This window comes from Pyrgilauda ruficollis, unplaced genomic scaffold, assembly GCF_017590135.1.
Source record: "Pyrgilauda ruficollis isolate IOZ18807 unplaced genomic scaffold, ASM1759013v1 scaffold25, whole genome shotgun sequence".
Lineage (NCBI taxonomy): Eukaryota > Metazoa > Chordata > Aves > Passeriformes > Passeridae > Pyrgilauda > Pyrgilauda ruficollis.
In genome coordinates this window covers 5776622-5795024 of record NW_024523822.1, presented here as the reverse complement: position 1 = coordinate 5795024, position 18403 = coordinate 5776622, and the positions used below count along the sequence as shown (strand labels likewise).

Genomic DNA, 18403 nt, shown 5'->3' with positions numbered 1-18403 from the left:
AATGCATGTGTACATCTCTGAGATGTATGAAGACTGTTTTTTAAGTGGGTTTTTGTCAGTTGTTAAGGCTGTTGAAGAAAACAGGCATAATTTTGTTTCATACTTACTTTTAGCTGAAAAATAAAGAGACTGTACAAAATGAAAGAAGCAAAAGAGAATCTTTGTAAATAATATTTATAAAAAGTTCCCAAAAAGGTTAAGTTATATGGAATAATTTTTAATGGCTTAAGAAAAAAAAAAAGGTATTTCAAGTATTTATCTTCATACTTTAAAAGATTATAAACTCACCCATTCACAAGGTGGGGTTTTTTTAAAGTTTGAAAATTCAGTAGTTTTAGTAGTATAAAACTCAATCTGAATGAATTAAGACAGAGGAAGAAGGAGTAGATCACTTACTTTTTTTTTGATACTACGTTTGCATTTTTTGTCTACATTTTAAGGAAATAGTAAAGAATATTTCCTTCACTGAAATGACAAGATCTTTGATTTTTCCTCCTTTTGAATTATAAGGAAATAAATGGGAAAAATTATTGCTTTTGCTTTCTATGTTAGATCTTGCTTCTTCTCCACTGATCTAAATGAATACATGTTTTTCATTAATTTTTGACACTACTTCACTTGTAAACAAAGATTGACTTTTAGAATTTTCTGAAAAAGGTCAGAAGTGGCTAAAATGAAGATATTGATCTTCCTGTAGCTTCTGTTACTATTTAGCCAATTGCTATATAGGCACTAAGAGTAACCTTTTATGAAATAAGCAGTACAGCACAAAAAAAAGGCCTTCTTATTTTTGTTCTTAAATACAAAGCATCTAGAGGAAATTCCATGTCAAACAGGCCAAGAAAATCAGTGCAGACTAAAAGTTACACAATATACATTATATTTACATTATTTATGTAAAATTTACAATTCATAGTCATCATTAAGTATGCCTCAATTAGATTTTCCTTACTGATGGTATTTGTTGGTAGTAAGATCATGGTCGTGCCTAGTGGTAGTGTTCTTCTTTCAGGATAAGCTAAAGATTTATAGGAAAAACTCCAGAAGAAATAAATTAGCCTTCTTGAGAATGATAGAACATTTACATAGAACATTTTTGTCATAGCTCTTCAACCCTAATGTGGGGGTGTCTGTCCAAACCATTTCCTGAACACTAGAGCAAAACATCTAGGAATCCTGCTGCCTCCTGCTGTGGTCAGTGAAGTGAGAGCTTTGAGCGAATTGTTACCAGCAGCATTGCTGCAGCTGTGCTGCTTGGCTGTGGCACTGTTCATTGCGACACTGTGTACAGTACTCCGCACTTACATTCAGCATTCCCTTCTTAGATGGAGTTCTTACAAGGGAGTTTTGTAAATATTTCTTAATGTACATTTGTCTTCTGCAGTGTAACCAGGTTTCTTTGTTTATCCTTAGCATATACTTGACCACTGAATAGTAAACTGGTGACTTGCATGAATCTGTAAACTCAAATGGTTACAAGACTATTGGGGCAGCTTTCTGAAGATGGTAAATTGTAATTGTACATTTGCACGATATAAAGAAGTATTCCATTGGAAATTTTTTTTTTGTTTCCTTTCTTAAAATCTGTTTTTCCTTACTTACAAGCTGTTTAGGTAGGAAGTTATTGTGCTGGTTTAGGTAGGAAGTATAAAGCTTTTTCTTGATGCTAGATAGCCTTTGAAACTGGAGCGTCTCTCCAGTTGGAACTTTGCCATGGACAAGGACGCGTTCCTAGAGAGAGTTGAGTTACTCAGCAGTGGTAATTTGTTATGTCTATAAAAGACAAAAATCTTGAGCATAAGATTCTAACATAATCTCTAATTATGTTACCAGAATGGATGATTAAACTGTGAAAATGTGATACCTAAGTAGGTTTTTGAATTTTGAATTTGAGCCTGTCATTGTGTTGCATCTACTTACTCCCATCACAGGAGGAGACAGATGGACTGAAAAGGAAAACATAGAATCATCAAGGTTGCAAGAGGCCTTTAAGATCACTAAGTCCAACTGTCAACCCAGCTTTTACCAGTGCAAGCCCTAAACCACATTACCCAGTGCCAGATCCAGATACCTCTAAAACACCTCCAGGGATAGTGACTCCACCACCTCTCTGAACAGCCTATTCCAGTGCCTGACCACCTTAACAGTGAAAAAATGGTTTCTAATATCTAATCTGAATGTCCCCTGTCTCATTTTAAGGCCATTTCCTTGGGTCTTCTCCCTGTAGGCACAGTAGAAGATACTGGACTTCACCTTACTAACAGCCTCCTTTCAGACAGCCTCCTTTTCCCCTTGTAGAGGACAGTGAGGATTCCCCTGAGCCTCCACTTCTCAAGGATAAGCACCCCCCAACTCTCAGATGTTTCTCGTAAGACATGATCGCTAGATGCTGCATGAGCCTTGTTGTCCTTCTCTGGACATGGTCCAGCACTTCAAAGTCCTTTTTGAGGTGAGGGTCTCAGAACTGAGCGCAGGACTCTTGAGGTGTGACCTCATCAATGCCAACCCTTTCCCCAGCCCTGCTGGCTACACTGTTTCTGATACAGGAATGCAGTTGTCTGCCAAGGTAAAAAATACTTCAGTATGCTTTCTTGTCTTTTGTCTGTGGAACATAAAGTGCCCCAGTGCCAAACTGTAGAAGATACTCCACTAGCTACATCTGGTTCCTTGGCAGGGCCTTCATTTTATAGAGCTGGCTGTACTGGCCTTATTTGGCCTGTATGCTGCTGTATTAGAAGTCTCGTTGCATTTTATTTTAATTCTTAAATTGTTTTATTGTACCAGGCAAATGAGCTTGACAGCAGTTCAGACAGTCCAATAGTTTTCTCTGCAAACATCAGCTTAGCATGCCATCTTAATTATGCTGTGGTACTTTGGTTTAACTCAGTTACTTCTAGGGGGGAAAAATGCCTCAGGAGTTGAGAAATTTACCAAATTTCTCAACTATATCAGGAGATAATTAATTCACCTGGAAGTAGGCACTAATACTTGTTGGAAAAGACATTGCAAAATCTAAAGTGAGATTGTTACTAGTGGTTTGAGGACAGAAAAGTATTCTTCTAAAGTTGTGATATAGATGAGAATCACAATGAAACACATATTTTGGCTACTTTATAAAATGTATTTAGATAAAAATAATTTTAATGCAAAGTAATTGATTTTACTGTAAACTGCCAACCTTTTCTTACCTTACAAAGCATGCATTGCAGGAATTTTCCAGGCTTTGATTCAGGAAGGTACTAAAGTCTAACCTTAATTTAAAATCGCCTTAAAGTCAACAAGATTCTAGCATAAAATCACAGAGAACAGGGAAATGGATAATCAAACACCTTTGTGAACAGGGTCACAGTTTTGTGCATAATTATGCAAGCCAGCAGATGGAGAACAGCAAATAGCTGTTCTTGCTGATGTTTGCGACCAAAATGTAGGAAAATGGGGTGCATCAAATGGTGTGTAAAATGGTTTGTCGTTCTTGAACTTCACCTCAGGATTTTCAAGAGCCTGTAGGACTAAGCTAATAGATTTTATTTATTAATTGTGGTTGCTGCTTTAATACCACAAAATACTTCAAGTTTTATTAGTTCAGTCTGTGGAAAGCAGTTTTCCTCCAGATCTTTGGAAAATTTACTTTGATATACTCATTGCTACAAATGTGAATGCATTTTGGCTAGGCTAGATTTCTTTCTTTGCCTTCATATTCTTAAAACAAAAAAGGTAGGTTTGAGATGAACAGATGAGAAGGTACTTTTTAAATTTTCATTTCATATTAATATTTTATAGAAGTAGGTAGTCTTTGCTAGGGAACACTTTTCCTTTAAGTTAAAACATACTGCATATTTATTGAAATTGTAAAGTGTCGTAAAGACGTCGCTGTCCTGATACCTATAGTGGCAAATTTGTTAAGGATGTCGGCTAGTTTCTTCCTGAAGATAGAGATACCATTTGCTTTTTCCAAAAACAAGGAGAAGACCAGAACTTGGGAGTTACCATCCTGAAGTAAAACTAAGGATGACTGCAACAGTAGCCTACTGTGTTAGAGAGGGTAAATGGCTGAAAATTTCCAACATTCAAAACTGACTTGAGAAGGTAGTATTTGGAGGCAAGAGAAACAGAGTTACATTGTTTTCCTTTTAAGTCTCTTGTTACAACTAGAGCATTTGTTGAATCCCGACCTGAGGTATTTTCACCAGCAAAGCCTGCTGGAGCAGTATTTTGCCACCCACAGTGGCTTCTGTTTGTCGTGGTTTGGGGGCAAAGCAGTGAACCAGATTGGTAATAAATTTGTGCTTAAAATACCCGTTTACCATTGTCCATTAAAAACAAACTCACAGAAGAGTTTTTTATTGATTTTGCAGTTGTGCTAATGTAGCTCAGGGTAATTCTGCTATCAGTGTAACTGCATAGGTTTTTTTTTTATTTATGAGAGAGACTGAATATTTGTGTGGTTATTTTATTACTGATACATGGAAAAAAGAATGTTATTTCACAAGAGGTGTTTCTGTGTCTTACAGACATATCAAGCAGTCACTTTTGTTTCTATTTAATAAGAGTTTTAATAGAAATTTGTGAGAGTGACTGTTACAGAATCTAAGTCTACTTATTTTCCCCTTATGACAAAAAAAAGGGAAAGATCTTTTAGTTATTACCAGTTTGTTCTGTTCTTTGCTCTTTTTGTAAAGTGTTTTGTTACTTCCTGTTTGGAAACTCATTGATTCAGTTTATTTCTGGAAACATTGATAAGCACATGAAACTGTCACTGGACCAAAATAGTGTAAATTATGTCCTATATTGTATCTAATTTCATCATTATGAAAGATACCTTATTGTTGCTTTGCAAATTAATTTATTTCGGACAGTATTTGCCATTTGATGTTCCCATGACAGGCTGAGGAGCAAGAACATTATGTGGAGAATTTGTTGCTCTCTCTTCATGGGAACAGATTTAAAAATGTAAATATTTTTCTCCTGCTGTAAGAGATAACAGAGGGAGTAACTCTTACCAAATGTATGTCTTGCTCAACACTGCATGCCATTATGCAGCAATGACAGCTCTCACATCTCTAGTTAGACAGGGCTTCCAAGTCTTAACAGTAAAAAAAATGGAAAAAATACTGTTTGTATCAATTCCATACACTAACCTTCTTCATCCCAATCTTTATATCCTTCTTGTTTATGTGGGCAAGAAGTGGTTATACCAGTAAATACGGAATCTCCTGTTGGATTGTTTGGTTGTATTAAGAAGAGGATTCGCTCTGAAATTATTGGCACTTAAACAGGGAAAACTGTATAGCAGCTATAGTGTTCAGATTCTTGTACTTTCTTTAGCTTTTGACTAAATTATTTCTGTAATGAATTGTTTACTATTATGTTCCTGATTTTTAACATTATCAGCTTAATCCAGTCATTCTTTTGAATAAATCTAATAACCCAGATCTCATAAAACTTGAAAGGGTTTCTGTTAAATTAGCTTAAAATTTTATGAGAAGTGGTTGCAAGTGTAAAGGGGATCATTGATTTCTGAGAACTTTAGTTGATATATGCAAACTGTGCTCATGTATCCAGGCAACTGTCATCCAGAGGGATGGAAAAGCTTGTAAAGTTATTCTGCTTTTTAAAAACTATTCAGAAAAAAAATCTCATGCTGCAGTCTTGTTAAATTTTTGACGTGGGAGGGACTGTCCTTTATGAAGGAATGAGAGGTAGGTTTACTTGCAGAACAGGAGACTGGAGAACTGGAATGGTAATTCTTAAACAGCAGTAAGTTTTGGAGGCAGTGCATGTTTGAAAGTGACTTCTTGATGCCTGTTCAAGGCAGTCTTTCTCATCAACTCTTTTTGCACCTCTGATAAAATCAGGCTTTTACTTGATTTTCTGCATTGAGTGGTTGGTGGTTCTTCCTTTCTCTAATATGGAGTCTTTTCTATGGAGACAAGGGTGAAGCTTCCTCAGAGACGGAGAGATGTTGAGGCAGATGATGGTGCAGCCTAGCTTGTTGAAGAGAAGGTTGATGTATTTTGACAGAAAGTCCTCTGGTAGAGGTTGAACTAAGTATTTTTACACAGTATTTTCAAGTATTAAGTATAAAAATATTAAGTATTTTTAAGCTTCACAGTATTTTTAAGTAAGTAAAGTAATCAGTCTGGGAGCCAGTGGCAAAAGGGTTGAGCAGAAAAAAGTGTTTCAGGAAGAGATAACCATCATGGCGAAAATACAAGTTAAAACTGATTTGTATCTTATTATATCTTGGCAATAACCAAAATCCAGCATAGTTGAACACTTTATACTCTGAAGACTCTTTGAAAGTAAGTTTTAGGAAGGAAAAGCCTACCTTTTCCATTTTCCTGTCAGAATATATCCCATCTTCCCTCCTGTTACTTGCTTCTCTCCACCTTATGTATCTGACCGGTGACTTTAGGTAAGCACTAATTGTCTCTTCAGTAATCATGGCCGTGTTTAGTATTTGCCACAAAAGGCTGATAAGCTACTCATGCCTTGAGTGTACTTAGTATAAAAGAACAACTGTATTTTGGTATAAGGTTTACTGCTAAGTAAATGAAGCAACGGCATACAGGTGATGTCTCCCTGTCAGGTGTGAGTCTGCTGATACCCTGGGGTAGTAGGTGAAGACTAATGCATATGGCAGAACTTGCTGGCTGTGATGAAGGTGTAATACAGTAGAGCATGTTTCATTTGAAGAAGTAGCAGTTTCAGTTTTCAGATAAAATAAACTTCTCAGAACTCTTGATTTCAAATGTATTGCTTAGAGAACACTGAGAAGACAGGAATTTCTGAAACTTGGAGAAAGAAGTGTTTATGAGATGATGGAACAGGAAAGATTCACCATTTTTTGCCAAAACAGGATTTGTATTTTAACTGTTATGTCTTAATAGAATGATCATATTTTCAAGTGGTAAAATGCTGATAATGTGTTTAAAATAAAATTGCCACATCAGCAACTGACTCAAACATTGCCTTTCAAGTAAGTCTACTTATGTATTCTCTGAAATAGCTGGCTTTTTTTCTTTGTTTTTAAATCACTCCTTCATATTTGAACTCTCCTGATTTTAAGAAAAGGCATTTAAAGTGAATCTGCAGGAATTGTTTGGTCTTTCTTGGCATGTTCTGTGTATATATTGTAATTGTATGAAGTCCCTTGTTTTCTCACTTAACGATCACATTTAAATGGGAGTGTGACATGGTTCTGTTCTATGAGTCTTGCAGGCACATGGTAAAGGTTTTCCCTCTAAGATATCAGGACTGGAAAGAGGATTTGTTTCATTGTGTGATCAGAGCAGTCACGCAGTAGCTTTTTGCCAGATGTCTAGTGTCAGCTGGTGAGTGTGTTCCAGCTTCTTTAGCTGATGCCTGACTAGAGCAGTGGACATTGCAGTAGGAAAGAATCTGACCCCTGTTAGCTGACACTGGCATAATTGCTGTGCCATCCTTTGGTAAATGCCATTCTTTAAATGGCATTTTTTGTTATAGAGAGGCAAGCTTTTTATGGAGTCATAATTTCTCTTTCCTAGAATAAATAATATATTTAGAAAAATGGACAGGAGGTTGATACATACATAATCCTTTTATCTGGTCTAAAAAAAAGCTATGCTACGTGTTGGTTAGCATCAGCAGCAGAAGTTCTGTCATCTTTATTTGATATATCAAACCAGAGGCATCTGTAGAAACTTGAGCACTACAGCTCCACTGTTGATGTTGTAATTAGTGAGACATTTCAGTTAGTAGAAATCCATCTGTGGTGATTTCAGAACTGACAATATTATTTTAAACACACATTTCATGGTCTAATTTAAGAGGTACTTCTGCTCTAAGATGCAGAAGACTTGAGGTGAGAATGTAGATGTGAATTTATGATCCACTCAGAGATGTAATCTAGAATGACTGAATGAGTGGCCATGGGAAGCAAAACATTAGAACATGATTTATCCAAAACTTGTTTTACATGTATTGGTGTTGGTACTTTCGGAGTATAAACATATGCTGAAAGCTTTTCTGTAACAATTGTGTTCTTTTCTGAGACAAAATAATGAGGCAGTGAGTAGGATTCTAGCATTTCTAAGGTAATCTTATAAAGCTCTGTCTCACTTGAAGCAAATGGGGTTACAGTATTCTTAAATCTTGTACATGTGAAGGAGTTTTGGATTCAAACTGCCTCTTACTTTGATATCAGTGCATAAATGGATGTGGGATCTGAATTCCTGACAGTACCTTTAAAATTGAAAGAAAAATGTGTGCATTGTAGTATTGTCATTTAAAGTCTAGTACACTTGGCTTGATCTGGAAGACCACTGGATTTGAATTTTGGCATTTTCATATATAAACAAATAATCGGTTAATTTTTTTAATAGCCAATGATTTTTTAAATTAGGTATGACACGAAATATCTGCTAATAGAGAAAAGCAAATAAATTAGCTGCAAGAAATTATAAAGTTTAGGTAAACAAATTTTTGAGCTTACAAAAGGTGCAGAGTTGCATGTTTTGTAGTGTCAGCCTTTCTTAGCTTCTAAAATGTCTGATAGAATATGTGGAACTTTAACAATCTATAGTTGCATGAAAAATACATCTTGAATCATCCTTATTTTCTTGTTACGTTCTAGTTGTTATTTAATATTTAATCTTAATTAAATTTACTCATAGGCCTTGTTGAAACAACAATTCTTGTTTAGTAAATCTCTTATATTTCATATATACATTATATTAAGAGAATGAGAGGTACAAGACTATTGGAAACTGTTGCCCATTGTCTTTTATTATACTTTCACATTAGATTTCACTTGCCATTTTATTCTTTGTCATTTGTTGCTTGTGGATGGCTTCAGACATCTAGTACAATTTTTAGCAGACCTTGCTATTTTTCTGTCTTTGCCTTTCTTGTAAGTCCAGCCCTCTTTAAGTGTCTGGGAAATTTTGTTTTGCAAAATACCGAAATTGCACTTGTTTTCTGTTGAGGAATTCACAAAAGTTTAGTTTTTAGACATCCCTTAACCACTTAATTATGTTACTTTGCTGGAGGTCGGTGTATTGTCATAAGCATTTCAGGAATCAAGGAGGTATGATAATCCATGTACTTGTTAACACCTTCAAAGAGCTCTGAAATATTTGTGAGATCTGTCTAGGTTTTATAAAAAGCTTGTTTATCTTGCTGTTCTGCTGTATTCTGTCCAGCTGTCTGGTGCTTCTGTTTTCCACTGTGTTAGTTGCACATAAGCTTTAATTTTCTATTTCATAACTCCTGAATTTCTCTTATGTCCTTTCTGAAGGACTGTCAGATACCCGTTCCTTTGAAACTAGTACCACTTGGATGAAAGGTTATGCACTGCAGTTGGGCAGTTCTGTACTTCAGAAGTGTTGGCTCTCTCTCATGTGGTTTCAGCAACTTGGTGCTTCTGTGCTGACATTTAAGTGAGAGACAGGGCAAGCCCGAGAAACTTACTTGGAGAGGCTGTGTGTTGAGCTCTTCTAGATCTTCTTTGGACACTGTTCAAGTGTTTTGTTTGTTCTTTGAATAACTGGTTGTTTTAGTCCATATCAATTAAATGTTTGCGCTTTTATGATAACAAGGTTGTCCTCTTGGGTATAACATAGTAACAGCCAATGATGAATCAGACCAAAGATGCATTTACTCAGTCCAGTACTCCTTTTTGACAGAGGACAGTAGTAGACATTCTTAAAAAATAAGAATGGATAAAGAAGGTAATGATTCCCTCAGCATCTTTTATTCTGAGGTTAATCAAAATACCTGTACATACTGCATTGTAGAAAAAAAAAAAAACCACAAAAAAAACCCCAAAACAAACAAACAAACAAAAAACTTGCCAGAATCCCAGAATGGTGGGGGTTTTAAGGGATCTGTGGAGGTCATCTTTTCCAAAGCCATAGGTCTGTCAGGGTCATCTAGAGCAGGGTGTCCAGAGGAGAGTTCACAGCTTCTCTCAAACTACCTGCAAGTTATGTTAATTTTATAATGAAACCTTATTCAAGTTAAAGAACTATCAGATTGCCTATTTTTGTACAAAATTTCCTGGATACCAATGTAATCAGTATGTCTTAAGACTTGCAAATAAGGGGCTTTTTTTTCAGTGTTAAAATAATGGATTGCTTTAATCAGCTAAGTAACTATCACTTTAATGTTAAGATGATGGAATCCAAAATGCAAACTGCTGGAAACATCTAATTTTTTTACCTGAACTTTTCACTCAAATATCATTTATATTATCCTAGCTGTGATAAGTACCTATATAGTAGAAATACTTTTACATGTTCAGTGTAATTAAATTGTTTAGGATTTTATGCAATATGTAATCTGAATTTAAGACAAATTGTGCAGTTCATCAAAGCAGCTCCTCATATGAAACACTGCATCATGATTTATCCAATGTGTTCTTATATGCCACAATTAATATTTTTTTCAAATTAAAAATGTTCTTGTATCTTTTTCAGGGTTCAGCTGATCCCTTAAACAGTGCTTTCCACCTGACATACAACATGGTATTGAACTTACTTCGAGTGGAGGAAATTAACCCTGAATACATGTTAGAAAAATCATTTTATCAGTTCCAGCATTACAGAACTATTCCAGAAATAGTGGAAAGTAAGTATTGCTGCATGTTCTCATGTGAGTAGGTATAATACATGGCAAGATTGGGTATTTTTATTATGCATTATTTATTATGCTCATAAGAGTTTTTACCTGTACAGTTTTTGTCTTCCTTGCTAACAGTTGCACTGCACCATTTGTTGCCATGTTACAGTTTCAGTAATTTCCTCTTGTTCTTAGGACCTATACTGATATGCACTGTCAGTTTATGAAGAGAGCTTTCCTCTGTGAGTCAGATAAGAATGGTTGTTATATTGCTAAACTATAGGGTGGGAAGAAGTAAAAACAATTTAAAACTTCCCATGACTCATTTGAGATGCAGGGAAGAAAAATCTTAGGGAAGAAAATCTTTCACCTTTTCATATCTCAGTACAAGCTGTAAAAAGAACTTAAGTGCACTGCGTTCAGAGTAGTGTAGGTAAGAAAAGTTTAATTATAACACAGAGAAAAATTCAGAGAGATCTGGGACTTTAATTGCACTCCACTGAGTAAGTAAATTTTGACCCACAATCCATGAATAGTGAGTTTTCTTGAGCCAAAGTCAGTGTCTGGAAATTTCAATCAGTGTTTGAGGATGAGGCCTCTTTCAAAACTTAATCCAGGAGAGTCTTAAGAACATGAGAGGTAATTATGATTATTGAGCAGTTTTTCTGTTCATTTGTTAATTGAATGTTGAGAAAGTGTGTATGTGCATGTAGCTTTGATAGCCATGCAGAAGGAGGGTTTCAGTTACCTTTCTGTTAGTTTGCAGGTGCAGTAGTATTTATTTCCTTCCTTTATTTCCCTGTTCCAGTTGGCATGCCTAGATCTTTATTCTGTCATTCCAGCATTGATGTTTAAATAGAAAAATGGAGCTGAAGAACATTTTTCATAGTTCTTGGACAGTTTCAGTTTAGGCACCATACTGGGCATTAGAATTTTGTAGTCCCTTCAATTAAAAACACAAAGGAGAGAATTGGCTACTTAGGAAGAAAATATGCCATGAGTATGAATGGATGGCTTATTGCTTTTTAAAATTGGCAGGTAAAAATAAGGAGCACTTAGCTGAGTTATCTCTCAAGTCCCAGTGAAGTGGGATTTCCAGGCCACTTACGACCCTTCAAAAACAGCATGCCAAGAGGATGAGTTGGTAGAGAGGAAAAAGAGATTTTTTTATAATCTGTTCTTCATTTTTGTGTGCTGGTGATAATACCAGAAGAAGAGAATGAATCATAGTGTTTAGAATAAAAACTGATTTGCTTAAATAAGGTGTAGAAATATTGGAGGAAGAAAATACTGATTTTCAACTGATAAATCAGAGCCTAAAACAAGTTAGGAGGAACATATTCTAACAATTCTCCTCTTGTTGAAACACATCTTTTTAGAAGATACCTTTGAGCAATCTTATTTTTGTAGGAGGAGATAAAAAGCAGTGGTAGACACTGTAGTGGTAGACCTTTCTACAAAATCATTGCAAGTTTTAATGTGGCTTCTGTGCAAACTTAGATCTGTTATTACTGAATAATTGGGTGTGAGACTTCTCCAGTTTCTCAGACTTGTTTATTTTAAGAAAATAACACTGGTATTTAATTCAGTGGACAAATGTACAGATTTCTAGCTTTCCAGAGAATGGTTTATTTTAAGTAAAAAATTAGTACTAGAAATGGTCAGAAAATATTAGTCACGGAGATCTGAAAGTAAAACAATCTGTATGAAGCTATTAATTTTCATGAGATTTTCCTTTTCATTATAGGAGTCAATAATTTGGAAGCACAGTACAACAAAATTGTAATTCCCAATGAAGAAAATGTGGTGATATACTACAGAATCCGCCAGCAGCTTGCAAAACTGGGTAAAGATATTGAAGAGTATATTCACAAACCAAAGTACTGCTTGCCCTTTCTACAGCCAGGAAGACTGGTAAAGGTAATTTGATTTTTCTTTCAGTTTTTTTTTCATTTTCACCTGTTTGTGAAATCTGCAAGGTTCATTTGTATCTCCCAGTTTACCATCTTGAAAAATTACATATGTCACACTACACACCAGTTTTGACTTGTGTTTCTTTGCTAAGCATTCAATAATGCATTAAAATAAATACTGTTTTCATGATGAATAGTAGTCCACGACAGCTGTTGTAAATATCAAAAATACAAAATGTTGTGCTTGCTAGGGTGCTGTTATATATGTTACGGTATAACATCTTGCAATATTTCCAGGTGAAGAATGAAGGTGATGACTACGGATGGGGAGTGGTTGTTAATTTCTCTAAGAAATCAAATGTTAAGGTAAAATACACATTCTCTCCATTACCAAAATATATACTAGACTGTTTTTTTCTGAAAATAAGATAAAACTCCTATTTCTTTATAGTTCTCAAAGGCAAAAAATTTTCCTTTTACCCCAAATCTACAAAAAGCTCTGAACTTTCTGAAGTGAGAGTGTAAAGAAATAAAGCTATAGAGCATGGAGAAAACTCCAAGTCTTTGTTCAGTTTTTAACTTTTAATGTATTTGTGGAGGAAATGCTTGGTTTTACATAGCACTGAAAATGTTTCAAACTAAGTTGTTTCTGAGACATTGCCAGTGCTAATTTAGGCTGTTCACGAGGAAGATATTGAATTCTCTCAGAAATATACTGTTTTCTCTCAGAAAATCTATAGAAGCCCTATGTGAAGGCTGAGAACAGTGGGAGACTGACATTTGGCTCTATGGAGTAGGTTATCTTAAACTGGCAAATTGTGCTTTGAGTCCTAAATTAGGACGTGAGACATGGAATTGCTTGTCCTCGGAGACGTTGCCATAGAGTTGGAAAATTAAAATACAAAGAGAGAAAAACAATAGAAATGGATCTGAGGACATTTGGAAGAAGACAGAGGGCAGTGATGCAATAGAAGCCAGACTTCCAGAAATGCATTTTCCTAGTTGGTCTCTGTGTAACTCTTAGATGATGTGTTGGTCTCCCTTTCAGAAATGTTTTGACCAGCTTCTCTGCTCTGTAAATGAAAACCTAATTTACAACCATATTTCTGTGACAGCATTTTGGCTGTAATGTTAGCAGAGCATTGCCTTCATTTGCTAGGGCTAAATGCAAAGTTGTGTCTCTTAAGTTCTGGTGGCGCCTGTTCATTGTGGCACCTTTTGGTGCTTTTCTAATATATATTCATTAAAGAGGAAATGAGAAAAATGTTCATACGGAACTTACTAAAAGAGATTCTGTTTTGTTTTCCATTTTACTTTTGACAGTCATATTTCTTTCTTTTTTCAAGTTTAAAAACTGGGCTGTTACTGCTGTTGCTTAAATCTTTGGTTGTGGATTGCTTTTCTCATAGAGATGCACAAGTAATAAACCAGATTGTCCCCTAGTTACAGCTTTCTCTGTAAAATTGCCAACTTCTGTGTCACTTGCAGGCATTTCTTCTATCTGTGTCATATCTTATTCACATATATATTTGCCTTCCCTCTGGCCTATCTCACTGTTGTGTAAACCTTTGGGCTTGAATATTGGCTTTGAAATTGTGGACTGTTTTGCAAGAGATGGATGTGGCTCCAGCAGCACTTTTTTCATTAAGTTGTTCTCTCAGCTGGGTTGAATTTTTCCTTCTGAGTTTGTGGAAAGAATGACAATAGATGCGGGAAATTAAGGAAAAACTTAAAGCTATGTAACTTTTAAAGTCAGTATGAATAGACTAGTTTCTATGAGCAGAGGCAAAACAAATTACTTGAAGGAAGTTGTTTTTTACCCATTTTAGTGTCTATTCAATGCATTTTTGTCCTGAGACACAGATGTCATTCCCCATTACTATTTAAAGTATGCAAGTATACTTATTTAGTACTGGAAAGATATTACTTATGCTGTATCTTTAGACCTTCATCCACTTCTATATGGAACAGTTCTTTGGGCTTACTTTTAGGAATTATGTTGAATTCAGACTATATTGCAAGTTTAGTTGCAAACTTTTCTTTGCTATATCATAGTTCCTAAATCTTTTTTCTAATGAGAAATCTATGCAATTAATAATGAATTTCAGGTTATAGTATGTCTGTATTTCACATAATACTCCTTTTTTGCACTGTGAAAGCAAAGGCATGAGTCATGTCAGTTATGTTTATTATTAATTATATGTAGATGTTTTCCCAATATAATTAGACAAATCAGTGTTCCATGAAACTGCCAATACGAATAGCTCTTTCCTGTCCACTGTTGTTCAGAATAGAATTTATCTGAAGCAGAGATGCTTGCTATATATTCTACATTATAGTAGGCAGCACAATAACTATGTCCTTTGGAATTCATAAAACCCCATTAAATATTTTGAGTGAGAAATTTTATTTCCACTGGATTGTGCCAGCAGTAAGGTAATGATACTGTTGTGCTGTTGATAGTCAGTATTATTTCATTCCTGATTCTAGACATGAAATTTTTGTCTATTAAAAATTATTGATACCAAAATTTGAGATGCTGCAATTCTATCTTCCCTGTTTAGATTATTATAATCCTTATTTATTTATAATGTTTACTACATAAACATCTCTTTTAGTGCTGTGTCTTGGTCATTGAATTTTCAGTAAGTTTGATATTACCTATCTGGGACTTTGGATTTGTTATTTTTTCTATCCTTCTTGGTTCCTGGGCACGATCATCTTTCTTATTTTGGTTTGTTTCCAAACACTTGAAGTGAGAGGTGTATCAGGGCAAATCTAAAATCCTAAGATTTCAAATAATTCTGCAGTACTCTGCTCAAAAGGGCTTAATTTTGGTCTTGAAGGATGTGACTTGGTGCAGCATGAATTAAAAGAATAATTTGAATTTGATGTGACAGAGACGTCTGTGGCTAGCAAATGCTTTAAGAGTTCTAGTCTCCTTTTATTCCTGCATATAGAAGCATGTTGCTGTTCTAGGGTGTAGCGGTTTTTAGTACCTATACTGTTGTAGGAAATCCTGTTGAAGGAAACAGTACACGTTAAAAAAGCAGTTGTAGATGGAGTCACGTCTAGTCAGCATTTTCTAAAAGCTGTTGGTGTATGTAAACTTAAATAGAGTAATATTAGCAGCAGATGTTAATGATTTTTATACTCCTTCTTTATTAATAAGTTTACAATACAATCACAGGTAAAAATATTTTTTCCTCTCATAATTTTCTAGACATCTCTAATTAGTATTTTCTGTGGCACACTTGTGCAGCTATAAGTTTAGTCTCTACTTCATTCAAGTCAGCATTGTGCCTTCCCTGGCTTTGGCTGGCTACTGATCTGGGTGCATGTGTGTATTTTAAAATACTAATTCAGAGGGTGGCATTGTTTTGGATCTCCTACATTGCTGTGAGTGCTTTCTGTAAATGCAGGATATAATTCAGTGGAACAGTTTCTTCCTCAGCAAGTAATTGGCATTTCTTGAAGAAATAATTTAGCTTGCACAACAGGATAACCCTGTTTTTCTCTTTAGTTTATGGTGGCACTTTCTCATAGCACTTCTGAGAATCCCTTAAAAATGCTAGCTGCCATGCAGTGAAATAAAATAGTATGTTGTAGTTTTGTAATGAAAAATATTGCCCAGTAAAAATGAACTGAGTTAAGACGGGATTTTGAAAATAATGTTTTCTTTTTCTCTTGTGTTTGGAAGCAGAAAGCTTACACGTGGTATTTTAAAAGGTGATGTCTGCCTTTTGTGTTGGGCCTTTAATTTGCTTCTGTTCGAAGTCCGAAAAATACTTGTTTGTAGTAGGAGTGTATTTGAGCAACCCTAGTGCATATTGATCCAAATAACTATTGCCAGTCTTTTTTAAAGCAGTGTGTAAAAAAGGTTATGGCCTTGTGAACAGTAGTCTTTATCACCACATCTACATATTTGTGTTCTTTAAATGAATGTCAGATGTTATGGATACATATGTTATGGTTGTGTAAAGATGCAGCCTGTAAGATGCAGCTTTCTGCTTGCCACAGATAGAAGCTGTTATGCTTGAAAGATTTTTCTGTGGTCTTTGTTGTGCATGAAAACTTGAACCTGCAAATGAAAGAGATCCCCTAAATTTTGGGTTGAGTTTTTTTCAAATGCAGAGTTCTGCTAGCATGATGCAAATATGCATTACAGTTTTAAAACATACTGGCTTACTTAGAACAAGCTACATACAGAAGAAAACGCAGATGCAGCTGAAACTTCAAGCAGACTTTAGGCTACTCTGGCAAGGGAGGATGGGGAAGGGTAATTTTTTCAAGTGTGTTTTTCTATGGGAGGGATCTTCCAATGAGTTCACCAGAGTGTGGGTTTTCAGAATGTACTGCAACACTGAACTGATACTCTGTAAGAGGCATGGCTCATTTCCTACCTTTAATGTTGGAGAAATCATGTGTTTTGCATTCATTCCTGCTTGTATTTTAAAATAACTGCTACAGACCTGCTCTTTTTCTGTACTCTCAACAGCCAAATTCTGGTGAATTGGACCCATTGTATGTAGTTGAAGTGCTCCTGCACTGCAGCAAAGACAGTTTGAAAAATTCTGCTACTGAGTCTGCAAAGCCAGCCAGACCTGATGAGAGAGGAGAAATGCAGGTTTGTTACATGTTTTTATTCTCGGTAGTTCCCATAAGCTTTCCCAAATCTTCATTTCCAAACCATTTGCACATTCTGGTAAAAGAGGGACTGATGCATTTAAGGAAGAGAAAGAATCTGTACACCTAACTCTGCCTTCTTAATAAATTAAAGTAATACATTTTCAGTAGTACTGTTTGACAGATGCTTTTTTCAGCAGTATCTTGTCTCTGGGAACAGAATTCCTTTTTTATTTATGAAAATTATTAAGGCTGGAAAAGATTTTCAAGATCATTTAGTTTAATCCTTGAATGCCAGCTTATCACTTACATCATAGCACGAAGTGCCACATCCAGTTGTTTCTTCAACCCTTCCAGGGATGGTGACTCCACCACCTCTCTGGACAGCTTTGCAAAACACTCTCATTCTAAAATTAAATTGAATTTTTTTTTTTAAGTGAAAATATTTGCATTATTTAAAATTTTCAGTTTGAAACTCGGTATCAAGACAAACAGTTACACTGCCTTTGATCTGAAAATTATAATTTGTCTGCAGGTTTGTTTTCAGAAACTCCATTTAAACCTTGGAGTTTAATGCAGTAGTGATTCTTCATGGTGTCATGATGATTTTCATGCTTAGGAAGATGTATTTTCTGTCTTGATGTTCTCTGCTGGTAGCGTTCTTAGTTAAGTATAAGACAATAATTTGTCTGGTTTGGATCAGAAGAGGTATTCCAGCAGGTAAGACGTAAGGTAATAGAAAAACTGTTGTTTTGATTTTAGTTGTTTGATTTTAGTTTCTCCAGATGTAACTGCATTCAGAATTTTCCCATTTGGACAATTACTTTTCTTCTTTATGAATACTTCAGGTCATTAGCTGAATTTTCCTACTTTCTGATACTCCTTTACCCACTTTGTGTTACTTAGTGTTCTTGAGCACTAAGTTTTCCTTTTCCTTTGAAAAGGTTTTGCTATGGAACAGTAATAAGAGGTATGTTTTTTACTGATTAATGAGTTACTATGCTCTCTTTGATAGGTTGTTCCCGTTTTGGTGCATCTTGTCTCAGCTATCAGCAGTGTGCGACTCTACATACCAAAAGACCTGAGACCTATTGATAACAGGCAAAGTGTGTTAAAATCTGTACAGGTAAGTTCCACTAGGCTGTGTAAGTACTCTGCTCTGCTTGGTGAGGTACTCTTAAACCCAAGGCAACTTGTGCTAAAGAAATTCGTGTAAAGTTTCTGTCACGTCTTCACCCTTATTCTTTAAAAGTGTTGGAAGTCAC

General features: G+C 35.4%; 1 protein-coding gene across 1 annotated transcript in view; it reads left to right on the top strand.

The window, feature by feature from the left end:
• Window positions 1–18403, top strand: part of MTREX (Mtr4 exosome RNA helicase) — a 42493-nt gene that overhangs the window by 15307 nt on the left and 8783 nt on the right. The window contains exons 16-20 of the mRNA XM_041470617.1: window positions 10458–10608; window positions 12347–12519; window positions 12810–12878; window positions 17011–17139; window positions 18154–18264. Of these exons, the coding sequence (XP_041326551.1) occupies window positions 10458–10608; window positions 12347–12519; window positions 12810–12878; window positions 17011–17139; window positions 18154–18264 (633 nt within the window). The remainder of the gene's footprint in view (window positions 1–10457; window positions 10609–12346; window positions 12520–12809; window positions 12879–17010; window positions 17140–18153; window positions 18265–18403) is intronic.